Source organism: Colossoma macropomum, unplaced genomic scaffold, assembly GCF_904425465.1.
Source record: "Colossoma macropomum unplaced genomic scaffold, Colossoma_macropomum, whole genome shotgun sequence".
Lineage (NCBI taxonomy): Eukaryota > Metazoa > Chordata > Actinopteri > Characiformes > Serrasalmidae > Colossoma > Colossoma macropomum.
Genome location: NW_023494793.1, coordinates 1,347,576 through 1,366,104, shown reverse-complemented (window position 1 = coordinate 1,366,104; position 18,529 = coordinate 1,347,576). Strand labels below are relative to the sequence as shown.

The 18,529-nt window shown below is 40.1% G+C and overlaps 1 protein-coding gene across 1 annotated transcript; it reads left to right on the top strand.

Annotated features, from left to right (window-relative positions):
- The first annotated feature begins 758 nt into the window (after positions 1 to 758).
- LOC118814015 (E3 ubiquitin-protein ligase TRIM39-like) lies at positions 759 to 10,878 on the top strand. The gene is made up of 7 exons (XM_036579686.1): positions 759 to 895; positions 2,283 to 2,378; positions 3,522 to 3,620; positions 5,552 to 5,659; positions 5,891 to 5,998; positions 7,446 to 7,867; positions 9,424 to 10,878. Exons 2-7 carry the CDS (start codon positions 2,287 to 2,289, stop codon positions 9,966 to 9,968), a joined length of 1,374 nt encoding a protein of 457 aa, XP_036435579.1. The 5' UTR covers positions 759 to 895; positions 2,283 to 2,286; the 3' UTR covers positions 9,969 to 10,878.
- Positions 10,879 to 18,529: the final 7,651 nt, after the last annotated feature.

Here is an 18,529-nt window from a genome sequence, read left to right as displayed (position 1 = left end):
AGCAGTTATAAGCAGTAAATGCCCTGGTTCTAGTGAAAATGTCAAAATACAGATTTTATGAGCGTCCCCTGGAGTATTTACCACTTACTGAACTCACCCCACATACAGGACATATACACCGATCAGGCATAACATTATGACCACCTCCTTGTTTCTACACTCATTGTCCATCTTATCAGCTCCACTTACTATATAGGTGCACTTTGTAGTTCTACAGTTACAGACTGTAGTCCATCTGTTTCTCTGATACTTTGTTAGCCCCCTTTTACCCTGTTCTTCAGTGGTCAGGACCTCCATGGACCAGCAGCACTGCTGTGTCTGATCCACTCAGACCAGCACAACACACACTAACACACCACCACAGTTTTAATGAGGCTGTGAGTTGAAGTCTGCAGTGCTTTGGTCTGTGAGGACTGGAGCCTGACACATGTGGTCCAAGCAGAGTCTGCCTAGAGGGGGGAGACAGGACAATATCAGTCATGACAAACTGCTCTTATGTAAACCTGAGTATAACAATAATATTGAAGAATATGCATCAGAGATACTCATAGACACTAAGTGTACCCACAATCATACAGCGACCCTTTGACTTTCAGTAAATCACATAGAAGCCTATTGTTTTCAGTGTTTTGTCTCAACTTTCTTTCGCTTTGTTGTGCCCTGATTGAGTCGATGAGGCGGTGTTGAATGTAAAAATACTTTTTTTTTTTTCCGAGAAGTCTTCCCGGTTCCTCTCCAACCTGAAAAACCACATTCCGTTCAGTAGCACACCTGTGAACAGACTTCAGCCGTCTCCAGTTTCAGAAGACAAATGTCGCCGATGAAGGATTAAATAAAACCTGTGAGGATTAAAACAGTTTGGATTTCTCTTAAGAATAAACTGGATCAGAACATGGTGAGTATAAGAGGTTTAATACATTTTAGAGTGTTTATCCCGATACTGGTCAGCCTACAGTGTGTCCCTGACCCTTAACGCTCCGGGCTGCCACAGTCTCCTTTGTCTCAGGGACAGTAAGAGTGGTGTACGGTAGTAAAATCAGTTTTGAGTCACTTTTAGGATGATAAACTTGCATGTGTTAACCTTTAACCCCTTACATTACACACATATAACCTCAGAATAGCTCAGCCAGTTTGAATTGAAGTCTCTGTAGTTACTGAATAATAAGCCGTAGTATGTAATGAGCCTGAGATTTTAAAGGGTTAATGTCTGAATATGCAGTCCTAAAGTCATTTATGATTATCTTTGCATAGTATTGTTTAATACAGAAAACAATGTTCTGTTTCAAAAACATGTTGCTACTGACGCTCTCAGTAAATATGAGAACTGAACTGGCTCATTATTATATAAGCGGTGAGGAAATGTGATATGGATTTTAGCCAGTGGGCTGTGGTGGTACTGCAAGGTGGCCTTTCTTTCTGTTTTTAACCACACAAAATTATGACAATATAGACATTTAACAATGTCTTTTTAAAAATGTTAGAAATGTTGATAATTATTTGCAAAAATAAAAGAGCACATTAAGGCCCAGTTCTATTTCACCTCTCACCCCTACCCCTCAGTTATAACTATAAACAGTGTTAAAAGGGAAACAAAGGAAAACCTGCAAGATGGAGCACAAGAGACCAAAGAAAAACACATGTGAGAATTTTCTCTGTTTAAAAATTACAATAACTATCATATCTTAGTTTAATGTCGGTTCAGTATATTTTGGTCCTTTTCACAACAAGCATAAACATCACTAATAGTAGCTGATGTCTCAGTAGCTAGATAAATAAATTTCCCAATCCACCTTAAATGGTGAACATTTGACTTCAGCTTCATATCACTGAAGAATTAGGGGTGGGTGATAATAAATAATTGCCCCCCTCTTTGAAGGCATATGATGCCCTAAATGTAACTAAAGCCCAGCAGTGAGGAGCTGAACTTTACCCTCCTCTGCTGTCACTGCAGACTGGCAGGGTCGCCTACAGAGCAGCGCTGGTAGCTGTTAATGAAGTGATGCTCTTTTTATTTGAGGGTCCCATTTCAGAGGGAAGAGTTCAACCACTACCCTGTAACTCAGTTCCAACATTCGAAAACAAGGGGTAAAAATAAGAAGAGGAAGATCGAGTCTCTCTTTATGGCTCTTAACTCTATAACTGTCCATTAAATCCAGATCAGAGTTTTATAATATAACATCAAACAGGTATGGCTGTGATTATGAAGTCAGATCTGTTGTCCTGTGCTGATTGCTGCATGCAAATAAGTTCAACCTAATAACTCTTAAATATTTCTCCTAAAGCACAATGATGGATGGGCCAGAGTCACACAGCTGTGAGTGTAAAGTGAGCAGCTGGTCAAAGGAGCGACCGGCAGTGCAACCCCTGGACAATAGAAGGTAAAAATTGAATAATTTTCAATTTCATTTTTTCATCATTTTCATTTTAATCATTTAAATTGATTGAGGGATCTATATCTAGACCTGTGAGGTCTTGTGAATTGCCATCATAATGAATTGACACGATGATGATGACAAGATATATTAATGTCAACAATAAAAAGTGGTTGACAAATATTTCCACTGTTAATTGTTTGCTAATAGGTGACATCGAACCTAGAATAATTTAACAACTTCTCTAACATAAGGGTACTTGGCAGTGCTTAGTTGTGTGGTGCTAATGCATTTCATTCAGAATTCAGAGCATCTAAGAAATTGGGTTTTATTGAATACGGACCTGCTGAACAGATCATTAGAAGTTGTTAAGGCTCAAGATGCCCTGCCTGATCAGAAACACCTTCCCTCGTCCAAGATGGAGATGGTAGTAGATAAAATCTTCAATCTCGTAAAACCGCTCAGTTACAAAAGTGCTGTTTGATTCTGTCTCTCTCCATATTTTCTAGTAAAGGATCTAAACTGTCACTGGGTCAGTTCCCCTCTTGTCACTGGGGTGGAACCCTGAAGGGTCCATCTCAGTACCTTTAGTCAGGGAACATAACTGAACCATAATCCACTGAAATGATATGTTCTAAGCTGTACTGACTCCACACACCCCGTCTCGTCTCCAGGCTTTTATTTTACTGTTCTGTTTAAAACATTCGGTTATGAAAAGGTACAAACACGAACTTTTCACCTGGAGAAACTTATTTAAGGATCACAATCAGACCTTAAAACCACTGTTGGAGCTTTGAGGGAACATTTACACTGTTTGTACCTTGATGAACGAAAAACGTACCTGAACAGAACCTTTATTACTAACAGTGTAACATTAGCTATAAAAACACAGCAGCCCAGCCCACCCTGCAAACCCGTACGTCACTGCAGTGCCCCTCCCAGCATGCCCCTCCCATTTTTGATCATGTTTCAAAGTTGAGCCAGGGGTGGAGTTCGCTGAGAATAGTGGGGTGTAGTTACTCTTTAAACAGTAATTGGTAACACAGAATCCTGAGTAAACCCAGCAGTGATTATAACAGACTTGCTGCTTCTGAACAGTCACTTTGTTTGTTTCATTCCACATAAACACCTCTGTCTTTTCTCTTGAAGTAAAAATGTGGACAGGCCAGTTTCGCCCAGCTCTAAGTCTGATAAGTCCCTGGAGGTACCGTTTCACTTTAAAGAGATGAATCTCCAGGAGAACAAAAGGTAAACCTGAGCATGATTCACACTCATCAACCCAGAGATTTACATCCATAACCCTGAACACTGAGGCTCAGTGATAAATAACTATAAGATCAGTTTTATATGTGTTTAAACTTTTAGCTTACTTTTCAGTTGAGTGAGTCCTTTTAATCACTGTACTCGTGTGTTTTGGGGTCTAAACCAACATGAAAACCACAGAACTATAGAACTGTAGAAATGCAATCAGTCTGGAGGATGAAGACTCCAGTCAGAGCCGTATCACAAAAAGGCAGGATGGAAAAATCATCATCATCATCATCATCATCATCATCATCATCATATTTAACCGCTTAGTCTAGATAGAGTCGCAGTAGCAGTTGGGAGAGCAGAGAACGCCAGACGACCCTGTCCCCCGCAACGTCCTCTAGCTCATTCCGGGGGGATGCCGAGTCACTCCTAGGCCAACTCTGCTGTGCCTCTTAAACCCCCGCCGGGAGGCATCCAGGGGCATCCTCATCAGACGCCTGAACCCCCTCAACTGGCTCCTCTCAGAGTGGAGGAGTAGTGGCTCTACTCTGAGCTCCTCCTGGATGACCGAGCTCCCTGTCAGTAGAGTGTAGCCACCAAACTCATTACCGATGCTTGTATTCGTGAGCTCATTCTTTTGGTCATTACCCAAAGCTCATGACCACAGGGTGGGGATGTAGACCGACCGGTAAACGGAGAGCCTTGCCTTATGGCTCAGCTCCCTCTTCACCACTACAGTCCAGTACAGTGACCGCATTACTGTTGCCGCCTGTCCCAGCCTGCGGCCATTCCCACCATCCCTCTTCGCATCACTCGTCAACAAGACCACGAGAAACTTAAACTCCTCCACCTCCACAAGGATGGAAAAATCTGGAACGTCTGAAATATTGGAATGTCTTTTAAAAACCACTGGTGTACTGTACTGAGCAGCCTGCTAGCAGTGGTGGACGAGGTACACAAATCCTTTTATTGAGTAAAAGTACAAGTTCTCTGTTTATATTCCTACTTTAGACATCGTGCAAAAAGTACTTGCCTTTAAAAGGTACTACTACATACTACAGTGGGCACGATCTCAGTTCATCCACTATACCAGTTGAAATTCTTCCTCAGCTGTGAGTTTTGTCATCACTGTTATAGTAATAAGCCACAGATAAGCGCAGATGACATGGTGTCCAAACAGTGTAAACCACACTAAAGTTAGCTAAGCAGCTGAGTCAGTATATATTCATCAGAGCATTCCAATGTTCAAAGTAATAATCTATGGAATATTTGAAAATGAAAATATGCTATAGTTGCAGCCCTGCTCTCGACTCTCTTTAACTGTCAGTTAAATCCAGATCAGATTTCTATAATTTAATATCAGACAGGTATGACTCTGATTAACCCTCTGGGGTCTGAGGTAATTTTCTTGAAACTCCTTTAAAGGCTCATCCTCATATGTTTCATATCTAAAATGCTTCGTTATCTTCATCACTACTTTCCAAAACCGCTGCAGCAGCTTCAGCAGCTGTAAACTCTCTGCACGCCGTTTCACATGAGTCTCCGATGTGGACTGAATGAAGAATGAAGGGTTTCCGGCATGATGGTCAGTCCTTAGTGATTTCCTGAGTGTCCATTGGTCAGTTTCACACAGAATGTAGACGGACACACCAATCCACCAGTTCCACACGGTGAGAGGGAGATGGCGTGTATCTCCGCCCCTCTTCATAGGCTCATAACTCTGGATGTGAGTGTCGTATGATCTCGTGATAAAATGGAATGGAAAGCGCGACTCTACAGATTCACTGTTTGAACTGGACTTCAGAACTGTTTGAACTGGACTTCTGTGTTTGATCATCACAAAGATACAAACACAGATATAGAGACAGAGAATTTGATGTGCAGGTGCAAAAGGTTCCCTGTAATAACTCTTAATATTTCTCCTAAAGCACAATAACAGACAGACCAGAGTCACCCAGCTGTGAGTCTGAAGTGAGTGGCTGGTCAGCGAAGCGACCGGTTGAATTGAAAGGAAAGGAATCCCTGAACCATAAAAGGTAGGAATGGAAAACTTTTCAGAACAATGAACAATAAGTTTTAATGATTTCAAATTAGAGATCAATATCTAGAACTGTGAAATCACTCATATGTAAAGTCATTCGTAAAACAGTAATTGGTGACACAGAATCCTGAGTAAACCCAGCACTGATTATAACCGACTCGCTGCTTCTGAACAGTCACTTTGTTTCCTTCATTCCACATAAACACCACTGTGTTTTCTCTTGAAGTAAAAATGTGGACAGGCCAGTTTCACCCAGCTGTAAGTCTGCAGTGAGCGACAAGTCGTTGGATATGCCGCTTCACTTTAAAGACATGAACCTCCTTGAGAACAAAAGGTAAATCTGAGCAACGATTCACAGTAATCAACCCAGAGATTTACATCCGTAACAATGAACACTGAGGCCATGTGGTGTAAAATTGAGCTTTTATAGTTGTTGATGTGTTTACACTTTAGCGTCTTAAAATAACGTCACACTAATTTGCCTCTGTGTTTATGGATAAAACACTGGAACTCCAAATCTGCAGTTGTTTCTTTTCAGTCTAGTGTCATTTTAAATCACTGTGCTTGTGTGTTTTGTGCTCTAAACCAAAAACTGGGTTTTTGGGGTGAAGACCAAAAACTGCAGAGCTGTAGAAATGTGATCAGTCTGGATAATGAAGACTTCAGTCACAGCCAGTCCTGAAACATTCATTTCTCACAACCATCCAATCATGATCACTTAGCATAACTGCAGAGATCAATAATCTAAAGTACAATAAAAAATTAGGTAATAGATAATCAGAATTGAGCTCAATGTTCACTTCCCGGAACAAATCCTGTTCAGAAGAGATTTGATTTTTTGGTCAGGAGAGCAGTTATGAAAGACTCACTATCCACCCTATTTCAAGTGACCACAGTATCTTTTCCCATTTACTCCACTATATCTCCTCTGTGTCTTCACTGTATCACCTCTACTGTATCTCCACTGTATCTCTTCCTATTTTACTCAACTATATATCTTCTATCTTCACTGTATCTCCACTGTATCTTCACTGTATCTCCTCTACTGTATCTCTTCCCATTTTACTCCATTATATCTCCTCTGTGTCTTCACTGTATCTCCACTATATCTCCTCTCGTATCTCCACTGTATCTATTCCCATTTTTCTCCACTGTATCTCCTTTACTCCACTATATCACTCCCCATTTTACTCCATTTAATCTCATCTGTATCTTTACTGTATCTTCATTGTATCTCCTCCACTGTATCTTCTCTGAATCACCACTGTATCCCATCTCCTTTGTATCTCCTCCCATTTTACTGTTTCCACTGTATCTCCTCGCATTTTACTCCACTGTATCTCTTTCCATTTTACTCTATTTGCTGTATCTTTTCCCATGTTTCCACTGTATCCCCTCTGTATCTTCACTGTCTCCACTGTATCTCCTCCCATTTTATTCTATTTTTGATGTATCTCCTCTGTCTCTCCTCACACTTTACTCTGTCTCCACTGTGTCGCCTCTGTATCTCCACTGTATCTCTTTCACAGTTTTTCCACTATATTTCTTCCCATTTTACTTTGTCTCCTCTGTATCTTCACTGCATCGCCACTGTATCTCCTCTACTGTATCTCCTCCCATTTTACTCTACATGATTGGACACTTGAACAGTGAAAGGACACCTGTTTCTCTGACAGTGTTTAAGCTTATTTAACCTTGCTTCATAACATATGTGATTTAAATTAAATTAATACTTTGGATCAGTTTAATATAATGTCTCAAAAATGTCTTTTGTCTTTTAGTCTGCTGTCTGGATTTGCTTCAACTGCAGACAGCGGTATATCTATGACGATCTCTAACTGCTCACATGAAGACCCTCAAGAACACAGGCTGAGCTCTCGCTACGCTGAGGCTGGAGATGTGGCCTGTGATCTGTGTAAAGGACCAAAACGAAAAGCTTTCAAGTCTTGTATGACCTGCCTCGCCTCCTTCTGTGAGACACATGTCAGAGATCACTACACAGTAGAGGCACTGCAGAGACACCTACTGGTGGAGGTCACCAAAAACCTCAACGTACTTCAGGAGAACGCTCAGCTGAAGAAAACAATCAAGGAGGCGCGTGATGAGAACCAGACCCTGAAACGTCAGATCTTGACCCTGAAGAAGGAGAATGCAATACTGAGGTTCCCTGATTACATCTGGAAAGAGAAGTTGCCTGTAGCAGGTGAGCCGTTGAGGTAGAAATTCATTTAATCTTTTGCAGATCCAACAGATGAGGCTGTTTTGGGTGCCATAAACACAAGCAGCGTATAAACTTGGCTGGTCATATTTTCATGTTTCACCATCCACCTTGTTTTTCAAGTGACCACTGTATTTTCAAGATTATGGCTGAAATATCCAGTTGTGAAGGAAAGTGTACTAACTTAAAAAGTAATCTTGTTGTTGTTGTTGTTGTTGTGTTGTTGTGTCCCATTAAATGTCTCTGCACCTAAAAAAAATCCAGCCATATGATGAAATTCCAATGGAACATCACTGATTGCTGCTAACACACTTTCTCTTTAACTGGTTTACACAGGGGTGCACAACTGGGTGGCCGATGTCCATCACAGCTTTGAGGTTTCCCTACTCAAACACAACCATTAAACCTGCCAGTTAACAGATAAGTATAAGCAGGTGTGGTTGAGCAGGTAAATCACCAAACTGTGCCGGACACCGGCCCTCCAGGACCAGAGTTGTGCACCCCTGGGTTTACATTTTGATGAACCACCTAGTGCAGAGCAGAGCAACTAAGGGTCAGGGAAAAGACAAACTTCAAAATGAGAAAAGGGTAAGAGCAGGAAACCAAGTTGGACAAGAAATAAAATAAAAAGGGAAACAAGGAAAGTAACGGGTCAAACCCTCAATCACTGTAATCCCAGACTGACGTGCTGGATGCCACGCCACTGAAGGGATGATGGCCGTGCTAACTCTGGTAAGACTTAAAAGGGATAAGAACTCCCCAAAACTGAACTCAAAACACTCCCTTCTTTAATCTGTCCCTCACTTCTTTTTCCCTCACACAGAGATGCTGGGAATCAACTAGAGGAAAAGCAAAGAGCTTGAAACTTAAGAGAGATACCAAAATTACCGGCTGAGTCAGAGCGTCTTGCTCATGGCAGAGAGAAATCAAGACTGAGCACTGAGCAGTGTGTGAGCACCCCTTAGGTAGGGTGCCCACAGCTGCAACCGCTCAGTACTAATTACTCAGTCCTGGCTCTCTCGGAGGTGGCCTAGCAGGCTGCCTGGACGTTGTATTGTATCCCTTTCAGAGTTTCTTTGAAAAGACTTACTGTTGTTAGCATGGCTGTTAGTTGTCCACATTAGTCTGTCGACCAATTAAAGGCTGTTTTCCTGAGTCAACATTCTTTCAAGTTGTCTACGCTTCTAGGCAAAATGAAAGTACATCTAGCATGCAGCGTTCGTGAAATACTTCATCTATTTCTGTCTACTTCTAATGGATATATTGTGCCCACCTGCTCAGTAAGCCGGGGATATGTACAGAAAGCTAACAGGTGTATTCAATCCTTTACAGATGGAGTTACAAAAAAACTAAGATATACAAAGTAAATAATGATCTGTGTTTCTCTCACACATTCAGGTTTCTGTTGACAGATTGGTTACAAACGGCACCCAAGCATTCAAGCACCCCACCAATTAAGATTATATGTATTTTCATTTATTCCTTTAATTTTACCATCATCATTCACGTCAGTGATGATCTGTTCTTCTTTCTCTTTTTAGCCGATGTGGTTCTGGATCCTGCGACAGCTCACCGCTCACTCATTCTGTCTGATGATCGTAAACAAGTGCGACTGGGGGAAAAGAAAACCGTCGATCACAGGGCGCAGAGATTTGACAAGTATGAGTGCGTCCTCGCCACTGAAGGCTTCAGCTCGGGATGGCACTACTGGGAGGTGGAGGTCAACAAGGAGTTCACTATTGGGGTCACCAGAGAGTCGGCTCAGAGGAAGGGAAAGTTCACCTTCTCACCCAGTGTGGGTTACTGGTGTCTCTATCATTACAGACAGTCCTTCACAGCTCTGGAGGAGCCCAGCAGGCCCCTGCCAATCGACACTGTACCCCGGGTGATGGGGGTCTGTATCGATATGGGTGAGAAGTGGGTCACTTTTTACAACACTGAGACCAAAACTCACATTTACACATTTGAAAATATGGACTTCGCAGACGGAGAGAAGATCTATCCTGTATTCAATACCTTGGAGAAATCAGCGGACCTGAAGATTAGGGCTTTAAGAAGAGACCTGTATAGCGTACATGCTGTCTAAACATGATCAGGGTAATCACTGATCAGATTGTAGACGGCTGCTTCCCAGTTCACTGCAACCCCCAAATGTTCATTTGGACACAGTACTTTAAGATACTTTGAATAAGATTACTCTAAAAACTATGTACAGTAAACAAGCACCAAGAGTCACAGAGACTCAACAGTTCGAGTTTTTATGCTTGGTTGTGATTGGTTGTAAAAGTAAAGATAAGATTTTGTGGAATGGCATGTATTCAAACATGGCTTATTTATCACTGTTATTATTATTAAGTACCATCAGACTTCTGGCGACCAAATGGATAGTGCTTTCCAGAATGCCCTGCCTTCTGTTTGAGTCTTTAGGCTTCTTACTGATTCAAAGGCATCAATGTTTTTCCAGTCTTGCCTTTTTATTGTCCAGGCCAGTTCTGATCCTTGATTGTGGAGACACATTATTACATCTGAGAATCTTCTTAAGTTTCTTCTTGGAAGTCGCTTCTCATTCTCCAGCTTCTTGTTTGAATTTTCCCGTTCCACCTTAAATTCTGACTGAGATGCTGAATGTAAATGTGGAACCATTTAAGGTCGAACAGGGAAAATTCAAAAGAGAAGCGACTTCATCTTCGCAACAGTTTAGTGCTTGACAGTCTCTCGTTGCAGATTTAACGTTCCAGGAAACTGCGCTGCTTATTAATGCGAATAACTTTGTTATGTTGTTGTTATGTGACCTACACGTTGTTATGTGACCTACAGTCTGCACGCCAGTTCTCAGTCGTTGAGAAACAGGGCTTCCGCGCTATACTGCACACGTCTCGAAGATATTCTACTGACACAGCGACTTTATTGCAGATGAGTGGCAGCAGCGTCTCAAACAAGAGCAGTGAATGAGAGCCTTCTACATCACTTCCATTTGTTTTATTAATAAAAGATATTGGAAGTAAATTCATTATGGATCATCACAAATACTTTGCTTTAAAACTAGAGTCCTCACACAGTGAGAAAATAGAAATCCTATGTAGAAAAAAAGATGCATCGATAATAGTTTTATAATCGCATCGCAGCCCTCTGAATCGTTATCGAATTGTGAGGTGCCTAAAGACTCCCACCCCTACAATTGATGCTCTAAAACTTCTTGTGGTTTCTTCTTCTTCTTCTTCTTCATTATTATTGTCAGTCTTGTTAGTAATGTAAGTACACAATGTTGTATTTAAATTTTCCAAATAAAAAATGAAGCAGAAAAAATAGAAACCAAATTGTCTTTTAATCTGCCAGTTTTAATGTTGTGCTTTTATACATGTTTAACTGGTTGTGCTAAATCTCTTATCAGCTCTACAATCACAGAACCTGCATTCAGTGCTGTGTTACAGGAAAACAAAGGGTTTTCTGAGAACTCGTCCTAATTGACCTTCTGGGCAGATCTGGAAAATCTACATTCCATTAAAACAGGAGCAGCTCTGAGCTCTGAGCTCCACCTCCTTTGTTGCGATCAAAACACTCTAATAACAAATGGACAGTAAGAGGGATAGTCAGTAGGGGTGGGAGTTGTTGCAGGTCCACCTGATACGATATTATTAAAATACTTGTTTTGTGATATTCAAGTGTTTGTGATATGCTAAGTATTGTGAAATGGTGTACTGCAATATGTTGTGGCTCGCTGGGCGAGTGTCTTATCCTCTACAATTGTAAGGGTCCAGCCTGTGCCACTGGCGGCAGTGGTGAGGCACCACAAGTTCAGGGAACTCCAATTCCCAGAAGCCCTCAGGCTGATTAGGCCCAACCTGGCACACCTGTGGACTCCTCTACTTAAGGCCTGGCAAACAGCAGCACTTTGTCAGACCTTTGTAGAGGGGTGGCTGGTACGGTACTTAGCCCAGGTGGGTATTTAAACAGAAAGAAAAGAGGGCCGGTAAAACAAACAGAGAAATGACCCCAAAACTACTTAGAAGCCAAAAAGAAGGTTTAAACAAGAAACGGCTCCAAGCCATACAAACAGCATTTGTTCCACAAAGAGCAATCAGGTGAAACATAGAGCTGATCTTCCTCTCAGAATCACAGAGGAAGTGTCTTTTGTTTTCTGATTATCTTTTATTTCACTTTTCTATCTCAGCCTTTGTTTGAGCTCTGCTTTCAGTGTCCCCTTTGTTTACTGTTTCTCGCCAGTTTTTAGTCCCATTCATTCAAGTGTTCTTCCTGTTCTTGTCTGTGCTTCCCGGTGCAGTAACTCCTCAGATCGCCAATCAGTACATCAGCGGTTCAAGTCTGGCTCTGAGCCACCTCAACACCAATGTGCAGTCACTCAATTCACACTCCATCACCTGATTAAATTCTTTTAAGACCCTTTCTCACGGGTTTTCCTCTCTGCACTTGGGTCCACCGCCCTGCCGTCCCGTAACAACTATAACTTCATTTTGTCTTGTTCTTTTTGAAATCTTATGTAGTTGTTTCTGCTCTCTTACATTATTGTTTAATTAGCCTGGCCAGTCTGACTTTTTTCTGTTTATAGCCTTGATTGACTCTTAGTTTAGTTCCATAAACCTGCCTTTGGGCCTTTTTAATAAAACCTGCCCTGTTTATCCTGCAATCATTTCTGCTGAACTGCCTGAACTAAGCCTGAAAGCAGTCTGGACAGCTTGAGCTATGACTTAAAATAAAACACTCAGTCATCACATTTTAAAAACACAGCATTCCACAGTTTACACTGTGGGATAAAGAGTACACTGTCATGGCTAAAACTTACAAACTTCCTCACTTTTACAGCAAGAAAATTGGTTAAAATAGTTTAGATTAAAAATAGAAATCAAGAAGATTTATTTTATTTTATATCTTTTATGAGAGGCAAAATGCTATTGTGTCACTGAGGCAAAAAAGGGTCAAAAAGATTTTGAGCTTGTAATATGATATTCACAAATGTACTGTAATTTGCAGTTGTTTGAGCAGCTACATACATAAATCAATTCAAAAATGTGTAAAGATATTTAATATACAGAAAGGATTTTTGAATGTGTGAAAAAGATCGGCAAATGATTTACACTGTACCTGACCATAAAATCTCATCAAAAGTTTGAAGTTCCAAGTGTGACAGTACAACACGTCTTCATTTCTGTTTTGTATAAGCTCTTTTTACAGCTACGGATTTTTGACCCTATTTTGACGGCAAATTGATGGACCAATAGGAAAGCTTGAACTGGTCCAATCAGAAAGTGAGTCTGACTTATCCAATCACAACCATGACTGGTTGCTGTCAGTCAAAGCTTTGGTAAGCTGTCGGTACCCGCCTCTAATGGCGCTTCGACTGAGGGCATATGTGGGCATATCGGTATCCGATTCTAGCAGTATGTGTACATGTTAGGTAGCATAATAATATTGTCATGCACCCGGGCCCCGGTGACGGCTGCGAGAGCTGGCAGGAAGGCGGGGCCCGAACTCCAGGCAGATATGAAGCGGGTATGATTTATGTGTATGTAGCTGCTGCAAATTTCAATACATTTGTGAATATCATATTACAAGCTCAATCGTTTTGACTGTTTTTGACTCCGTACGTCACACAGCGTAGATGGTGCATGTGTGGGCTTAATGGGAGCCCTACTATCTTTAGATTTAAAACAAAATAATAGCAAAAATTAAGTTAAGCATGATTTTGTTGCTCTCAGCCAACTCTTTATGCAGTCTAGGCCTCGGCCTCTAAATCTGGGAAGTTCCCCATTAACCTAACTATAATCCTAATTATTAAACTTAACACCTCCTTATTTACTTTAGGTGAACTAACGCTCTAGAGCACATGAGACCTGTCACTTATTGCACCAACCACAATGAGCACAACGTTCTCAACACCGTTCACTTTTCACTCAGTCATAGCATTCACAACAATTAAAAGCACTTTTTACACTTTAATCAGCAACATTCTTTCACTTGTTACTAACATTCTCAACTCATCCTCAAACTGTATCTCTTATTGGATCTATGCTGATGTATATTGTTAATATCTCTTCACCCAATCCAGGTAAAGCCTTCTCTGGCAGGTAACTTATCTTTTATGATCTTTTGGGGTAGGCTCCGCCCCTATCGTCCCTACATGACAGGATTTGAGAGGGTCTAGATGTTCCAAGACCTGGGCCGACGACAAGGCCTGCGCCGAGGACTTTAACTTGCAAAAAATTCAATATCAAATTGTTCAATATTAAGTCATTTTTCTTCCTTCTCGTTGGTCTCTGGATTTTTTCTGGTAGAACAGAATCTACACACACTCAGGAGCACAAAGAACAGTTCTGCGCTTTAAGAACACGTCATGAATCTGACAGACTTTTTCTTAGGATCTTTCTCAAGAACACACTTAAGAACAAACTTAAGGAGATATTGGAGAACGAGGTCCAGTGTTTATATGTTCATAAACAATCACAGAAAGGGTTTATTTAACATCAAACGTTTTCAGATTTGTTTGTTTCCACATTAATATTTAATATATTGATGTATTATAAAACATTTTATTTGTAAGCAAAATGGCCCAAAGTTTAATTACACACTTGTGCAGAAAAGCTCAGCCAGTTGACACTGAAGTCCCTGTAGTTACTGAATAATAAAGCTTAGTGTGTCAAACCTGAGATTTTATGGGGTTAAATGTGTTAGTCAAGTTTTTAAAAGTTGCTAAGTTTTGCTTTTATCCAACATTAATAATTTGTTGGGTTTTCAGTTCTTTACAGAGCCTGAGAGGCACAACATGCCAAAAAAGATAAAAAAAAACAAACAAAAAAAAACCAAATACAGTTTCTGACTTTTTTTTGTAATGTTCAAAGAAAAGAAAAATAATTTACTGCTGAAAAACTGGCATTAGAAGGGATGAGCTGGAGAAGAAGGAGCACACCAGTCACACAGTGTGATGGGGTTGTCATAAATAAATAAATAAATAAATCAGTAAGTAAATAAATAAATATGGCTACGGAGGTAGAAAACCGTTTTGTCAAGGGTTATTAAATGTCATTTAAATATGTCATTAAAAATATGGCTGTAAAGGGTCAGCCTGTGCTGCCAGCTGCCAGCAGAGGGCGACAGCATCGAGGCACTGTACTCCGGGAGACTCAAAAACCTTAGAATACCAAGGGGTAATCAGTGCCAACCAGGCGCACCTGTTGGTACCAGCATTTAAGGCTGTGGCAAACAGCTCACCCTGTCACACCTTTGTAGAGGGGTTACCGGTATGGTACTCGGTGGTTGTATTTAAAAATAATAAATAAATAAAAGAGAGAAGAAAGAAGGGTAAAAAGAGAAAATAAACAGAGGAGCTAGAGGACAGAGAAGAAAAGAGAAAAGGGAGAAAGAAACATTGGGCTAATTTAAGACAAAGGAAGAAAAATCTGGTTTCATTTAAAGATTTAAGCCTTCAGAGGAGCACAGACTGAAAGCTGGTAGGTCCAGCATTAATAATTTGTGTCTCCACAGAACTGCTCAGCCTTCTTTAATGAGGCCAGAATACAGTTCAGTTACAGAAATATAGAATATAGGCCAGTTAAAAAGAGCCTGTTGCCTGTAACCAGAGGTTCAGCACCAGTTCTTTACCTGACTTGCACTTGTTAGGCACAGATTTCAAATCTAACAGCTTTACGGTGAAAATGGGACAATATAGCCTTCTTTAGCTAAATTAGCTGTTTGGCTAAAAATGTTTAGCTAGTGAGACAGAGCTGCGTTCATTCTGCAGTGTAAACTGTGTTGCTGTGTGTAGTCATGAACGCTGCTCTAACTCTTATTGTGTTTAAGAACTGTGTTTATTGATCATGTTTAGTTAACTGACCAATAGGGCTGGATGATCGATCAAAAATGTATTTTCAATTAGGAAATCCACCATGAAAACCTTCATTAAATGGGCTTTCTCTGCTCTCTGTTCAGTTCACACATCATGTGAGTGAGCTGTAGTTACATGGTTCTGCTGAACCAAAGATTACATGTAAGGTAAACCACCACATTCCTTTCTGGCTTAACTAATCATTGGTTCCCTGTTGCTATGGATACCAGTCCCGCCACCACTGATCTGAAACACACACAGATCTACAGTGACTGACCAGCTAGTTTGCTGTCCTTGTCTTGCAGTTGAGTAATCCATCGCTGCCGCTCCAGAGTGTTTGTAATCCGTAAAGCTGGAGCGCTGAGCAGAAGTAGGAAAGTTTGAGTGTTCAGATTAATCAGTAGGTCGTTTTTGAGGAGTGATGGGAAAGATTGAATAAAACATTCCCTGATTAGTAATCAATAAACTAAACATTGGATGACTAGAGAGCTTGGAGCTCTCCTAATAAGGTAATATAGGGAAGCAGACTATGGACTGTGTGCAGTAGACTCTAACGGGGGAAGAGTTGCTGGACCAGATGACCATAAGTTATACTTGGTTCACTCTTGTACGTATATGGAGAGTTGAGTGAGATGCCCTATGGAGAGCTGTGTAAGAGGGCCCTGTAAGGAGAGAACAATCTGGTAAGAGTCATTATACGCGTTTGGATTTAAAGGTTACCAAAAAAGGTGTAAGGCTTGGATATGATGGGGACTAAAATGGTACGGAATTGTGTAAAAGGGGTGGGGTGATTACCTCATCACCCCAGAGGGGAATAAAAAGGGATATTCGCATTGTGGTTGACCTGGAACCATCTTGCCATTTGAGGCTCAATAAAGCGAAGGCCTTTTCCTTCCTTCCACAAGAACTCAGCGGCTGAAGTCTTTTTCATTCCTTTTTACCTTTTTTCATTTTGGTTGATATTCTTTGATTCTTATGATTCTTTTTGAAGACTTTAGATTACAGTTATTAGGGAAATAGAATAAATAATATTAGAGTTACTTATAAATGTCCAGACCCTGGGCAAAGGAGAGCTCTTGGTTGCGACAGGAGAGCCATAGAATGTGATCATAATTTTAAAAATTCTAATGTTTGTCTTAGCAAATATCACTGAAGGCATAGCATTGTAAAACATGGAGCACAGAGTTGATCCAAAAAAGAGCTGATTTCCCTGGTTCCAGGCATTCTGGAATTCAAAATCAACTCCAGAGCTTTGAACTTGATTTTCACACAGAAATGTTCAAGTTTTCCCGAATCTGCGTAAGGGTTTCTGTCAGTGTCTAGAGTCTGTCTGAATACATGCTTCCACAATGCACGCATCAGTAATCCACCTGTATTTTACTGTAGACACAGTGGAATTCAAGGTAAAATGTAATATTTCTAACGGAAAATTGGCTTACACTGGCAAAAAATATCTTGTGAAGTGAAATGATCTTAAATCTAGTCAATATATATTTCCCATTTTGAGATGGTTGTGCACTTATTATAAAATCATCCAGCTTATTTCTAGACACTTTTTTACTTGTTTTCAGTAATTTTTATAAGTAAAATTCTCTCGCTGTACTGGCAGATTTTTTTTTTGTGGGTTTTAAGCTCATTTTACTAAAACAAGCAAAATTATCTGCCAATATAGTGAGAATTTTACTTTAAAAAATTACTTAAAACAAGAAAATTTAAGAAATAAATCTTAATTTAAGCTTACAACAATCTCAACAGGGAAAAAATAGATTTATCGACTGTGATATAACTTTAAAAGAGACGTGTTTTTATTTTTTTTGTCAGTGTACAATCAAACATTGCTAGTGTTTAAAGATCCACCCACCTGACAGAGTTGACAGAATAAGGTACAACTTGGCCAGCCCAAGTTAATAAGCTCACTGATTTGAAATACATCCTAACTGTGGTCCAGAGTCTATATATTCAACTTAACCGTACAAACTATAAATGATTGCTGTAAATTTAGTAGAAATAAATTACAATTTCACAACATACTTTCTACTTACATTAGTGTTATTCTTAAGATTTTACTGTGTGATTTACAGTGTGGTGGTTGTAAAAAGTATCCATCCCAGAATTCACTAAAATATCTACAACATATTCCAAAGATCAGGAATATTTGGTGTGCATTATTATCCAATAATACATTGCCTTAATATTGGGGGTATAACTGTTAGGTTTTAGTGTTGGATATTGAGGATGCTTGAGTGACTAAGGCTGTTTTTTTCTTTTCTCCTCAGTGAATGATGTTGGCTTTTTTTTCTGGTTCTAACCAACGTCAGCTATCATTGCCAGACTGTAGCTACATATCGCTAGGCTATCATTTGGTCATGTTATGGTACAGGTGTTTTTGGAAGTCAGTACATTTATTGAAAGTAAGTACATGGCTGGTGTGAAGGAGCATCCAAAAACAGAACAACATAGTCCAGAATTAAATTGACATTAAAGTCCTGCTTATAAAGTTGAGTCACAAGGATTTGCCGCTGTGTCAACCTCTAGATACAGTAACCCTTAAATTCACAGCTTTGAAACTGTACAAATTCACAGATACCCATATGGAGCATTTCTGAAATTCACATCTTTAACAGCAACAGCAGTTCATCACACTTTATTTCTTTACTGTGATATATTTCTCTAGTAAACTTACTAATTACTTCATACAGGATTAGAAGTTTTACTTTTTAATTTTGAAAGTTACACAGTACAGAGTCCCGCTGGTGAACATCCCATATAAATAAAAAATAATGCATGGCCTTACTAAGGCTTGGGAATGA